The sequence below is a fragment of the Galeopterus variegatus genome, unplaced genomic scaffold, assembly GCF_000696425.1.
Source record: "Galeopterus variegatus unplaced genomic scaffold, G_variegatus-3.0.2 Scaffold171, whole genome shotgun sequence".
NCBI classification, from domain to species: Eukaryota; Metazoa; Chordata; class Mammalia; order Dermoptera; family Cynocephalidae; genus Galeopterus; species Galeopterus variegatus.
Window position 1 is genome coordinate 153,569 of NW_007726282.1, and position 4,237 is coordinate 157,805.

General features: G+C 45.9%; 1 protein-coding gene across 5 annotated transcripts in view; it reads right to left on the reverse strand.

Annotated features, from left to right (window-relative positions):
- The window catches only part of ILF3 (interleukin enhancer binding factor 3, 90kDa), a 33,959-nt gene that overhangs the window by 11,840 nt on the left and 17,882 nt on the right, over window positions 1–4,237 (reverse strand). For all 5 annotated transcript variants that reach the window (XM_008563011.1, XM_008595095.1, XM_008595089.1 and 2 more), the window contains 3 exons: window positions 2,411–2,558; window positions 1,027–1,118; window positions 542–637 (listed from right to left, as the gene is read on the reverse strand). In XM_008563011.1, coding sequence (XP_008561233.1) covers window positions 542–637; window positions 1,027–1,118; window positions 2,411–2,558 — 336 coding nt within the window. The remainder of the gene's footprint in view (window positions 1–541; window positions 638–1,026; window positions 1,119–2,410; window positions 2,559–4,237) is intronic.

The following is a 4,237-nucleotide window of genomic DNA, read 5'->3' on the forward strand; positions in this document are numbered from 1 at the left end:
AAAAAAAAAAAAAAAAAAAAAAAAAAAACTACTTAAAAACACAAAAACCTCTCTTAGCTGTGGGCTATAAAGAAAAAGGCAGCTGGGGCTGGCCTATTAGCTCAGTTGGTTAGAGTATGGTGTTGATACCACCAAGGTCAAGGGGGTTTGGATACCCAAACAGGCCAGCCACCAAAATACAAAAACAAAACAAACAAACAAAAAAAGGCAGCTGGCCCAAATCGGCCCACAGGCCCTGCTTGCTGACCCTGTCCAATAGGATCAACAAAGGCTTCTTTGCAGAGTTGGTCACAGCGTACCGCCTGGCCAGCCCCCTCCCTGGGCTGAGCTACACAGCCTCTGTGAGAGTCCTTAGCTCACTCTTTCCCCCTGCCCCAGGCTATGGAACTCAGCCACAGCCCAATATGCAGCTCTGAAGCATGCACACTGACCACACCTTAAGGGGCCACTCCTGCCCGGTGACAATCAAGCATTCCTGGGACATGGGAGAGGGTCTCTGCACACACCAGCCCCTGGTGGACATAGCTACAAGGTGACTTACCCATCCTCGGAGGGGACCCCAGGTAGGCACGCGGGTGCACAGGTCCCTCAGGACCCGGATGACGATGACACATGACTTCAGCCCATTGGCTCTGGCCTAGAGGGAGAGAGCACAGGCTCTTTACACCATGGCGGCTCCCTGAACACAAGGCCAACATAAAAAACACAAGTCTTGCGGTGCTACTTTGCCAAGGGTAAGCAGGAAACGAGCACAACCACCAATGTGTGGCCAGCACTGATTTCACCGCGCGGCTGAGAAAGTTACTCTTGATGCAAAGCAGCAGCGGCAGCCCACCTACTCGGTCACAAGCCTCCTCTGGGGGCGTCCAATTTGCTGAGGTGCGCTCCTTTAGCGGCTGCACGTGGGCAGGCGCTAAATTCGCCATGGCTATCGTCAATGTTAAAGAAACTTCATGGTCAAAGTTAGCCACGTTAAACACTTAGGAACTCTCTAGCGAAAGACAAATAGAAGAACAAAATGCAAACCTGGAACCACTTGGCGTGGCGGAGGGACGCCAAGGCAGCAAGGCATTTCTGCCTGTCCAGAACGTCCGGGGGGTCGTTGACTGATAGCGTTTCTATTCATGGATGGAATAAGAAGACAAGGCACAGTTTGACCAAGGGGTTTCTGTCAGGTGGAGAGGGGGCGTGGCAGCTTCCTAAAGGGCAGCTGAGTTTCCCAGAAGCTGGGTGCATCTCCACCCTTGACCAGGGAGGGAGAGACCAGAGAATGGGGAACTCTGCCCTGAGAGGAGATCGGAAAAATTGGAGGCCCCTTCCAAAAAAAACCAAAAAACAAAAACAAAAGTGGGAAGTTACTCTAAAAGGAACAATCTCATGGGGGAGGGGAAAGATAGGCGGATCCTATCTTCTAATAGACTGTTCCCTTGATTCCTCCCCATGTTCTCCCAGTAAATCAACTATGCTAGGATTTTCAACAGGGGGAGAAAAAGAGGGGAGGAGTAGAAATGAACTCCCTCTCTGCTTCCCACAACAGCCATCCCCTGTGGCATCTGAAGCAAAGGGGACCACCTCCGCCCACCAGGTGGGACTGCCCTAGCCCCAGCCCTTGACAGAGAGAGTCCTGTTGGTCAAAGGTCCAGCGTCCCTAAATTGATCAACTAGAAGGGCTCTGGTCGTTGGAATCAAATATGAGAACCAAAGGTAATCAACAAAACAGCATCAAGGGTGCTAAGCCAGCTGGTGCTGCAGCAAAACCAAGTGTCTTTTCTGCCATCTGTAGGTCAGGGATTTGGATAAGGCCTGAGAAGAGGCCTGTGAGGGGGGCCCCGTGTGGACTATAAATTGTGAAGACACTACCGGCGTCTTAGGTTCAAAGATTTGGTTTGAAAATCATACAACAGTTTAAACTTTATCCAAAACTCTGCACCAGCTCTCTGCATTTCAGTCACTCAGCAGATAAAAGCACCAATGGAAGAGGACAAATGAAGAAGCCCTCAGTTTGGCTGCAACACAAGCTGTTTGCATGTCAATGTGGTGTTCATGCAGAAACCATCTGGTTGTCTTCAATAATTTAAAAACCATAAGATTACCAGGGACACACTTTTCCAAGGCCAGAGAATGGCTCAACAGAAAAATAAGTTTAACGCTTATGTTTGAGAACACTCAAGGATTATGATAAACATAAATGGTGTGATCCCCTATGAAAAGTGCTACTCACTTTTAGTGCAACCATTTCATCACACTCCCAAGTACTCAAAGCCAACAGGAGATGTGATCTCAAAGTAAAGGTGGTCAAATCTACACCAACAAGTCTTTTATCAAAGCAGTCTAAAACTGAATAGCACATTTGAATAGTGAGGGAACACCAAGTTTTGAAAGTCCTGCTGGCCTGTGTCAGCCTTCCTACCTCCAGCTAATACTTTCTCCATTTCTTCTCTGACAACGGGGGATGTCAGGTGGATGGTCAAGGACAATGGAGGCTCTTTTGTGTTTTTTATCACTATTGCAGCATCATCAGCAGATTGAAGTATTTCATACTTGTCTTCTGTTACAGCCTAAAAAAGAAAATGCAACTTTCAAAACACTATCCTCAAAGCAATCAACAATTCCATCTGGCTCAGCTGGTTCCTGGCAACAGAGGCCAACTTCTTGGGGCGTGATGGCCCAGAAGTATCTTCCCATAGACTGTCAGGACCTCCCACTAGCTTAGCCAGATCTTTGGCCATTTCCGGAGTACTCCAGAGAGGGGGTGACTAACTCTGTAGCAGCAAGAAGCAATTTCCTTGGGGAGCTTTAAAATGCAACAGGCAAGAGTTTAGGATTGGGAAGGAGGAGATCAAGGTGTGAACCTTCCTTTTATCATTTAGTAGCTAACTTTGTATAAATCAATTCCATTGAGATTGAGGTTTCTAATTTATAAAATGTATATGACCTATACCACAATGCTTCAGGAAGCTTCAACCAGACACTGCCTGGGAAGCACAGAGCCCACTGCCCAGTCGGCATCCAGCCACCACCAGATGGAACCATGTGCAGTAAAACAGCCTGCACCCTGCGATGCATACAGAAGTGCATCCTTGCTGCAGGTGTTCGTCTACACGGAGCAGCACACAATCTCACTTGTGCATTCTTCTTTATATGACACCATGAAATTCAAGCTTTTATTATTATTGTCAAAGGAAATAACACATGGCAGGTAGGACACGTGCACTGAAAAATAAAAACGTAAACTGGGACTTCTCAATAAAAACGTAAACTGGGACTTCTCAACCTCAGCACAACTGACCTTACTGCCAGAGAATGCTTGGTTGAAGGGCGTGCTTTGGACATTACAGGGTGTTCAGCAGCATCTCTGGCCTCCACCCCCACCCATGGTTGTCTCCAGACACTGCCAAATGTCCCCTGGGGGTTCAAGTTACCCCTGTTAAGAACCACTAATCTAAAATGATAAAAATACCCATTATTTTTATCTTTAAGGAATGACTCTTTACAAAAGTTGTTTTCCCTGTAGAAACATTTACACTAATTTGCTTCACTGAATATACTTTTTATACATTAATTTTATCTATAAAATTAATTTTAAAATTACCACTGGAAAAAAAGTCTAGGGCTTTATTTTATTTTATTTTTTGGTGACTAGCCGGTATGCAAACCCCTTGACCTTGGTGTTATAGGCACCAGTCTCCCAAGTGAGCCACCAGCCAGCCCCTAGGGCTTCACTTTAACTCCTCAGAAGTACCAAACATACTACATTAGCTCCCTATTTCAACTCTGATCCCTGTCCTGAATCCCACACTGTCAGTCACATGCTATATAATCCATATTTACGTACATATGAAAGCGAATCATGTTTTTCAAGGAATGAGATTAAAAAAAAAAAAAAAGAGATTTAAAGGTCACTTTTACTTTCCCCTTTTGCTTATCCTTTAGCTAAGTCCAAGGTGACCGCGTCCTGACGAAGCAGCACAGGGCAGAGGTTCTCACGCTTCCCAATTCCCCAGCTGGGGACCCTGCTGGGCCAATTCCTCAGCTGCTATCCATCTCAGTCACAGCTTCCATAATACTTAGATGAGGATGAAATAATACAGATAAAAGAGCACGTCTGGCCTAGGGCCTGGCATGGTAAATGCTCAATAAATGTCAGAGGCCATTATGTATGTAATACTTTTATAATAAAACAGACAAATGGATTTTTTTTTTCCTTTTTGTCTTTTTTACTGACCGGTAACGGGAT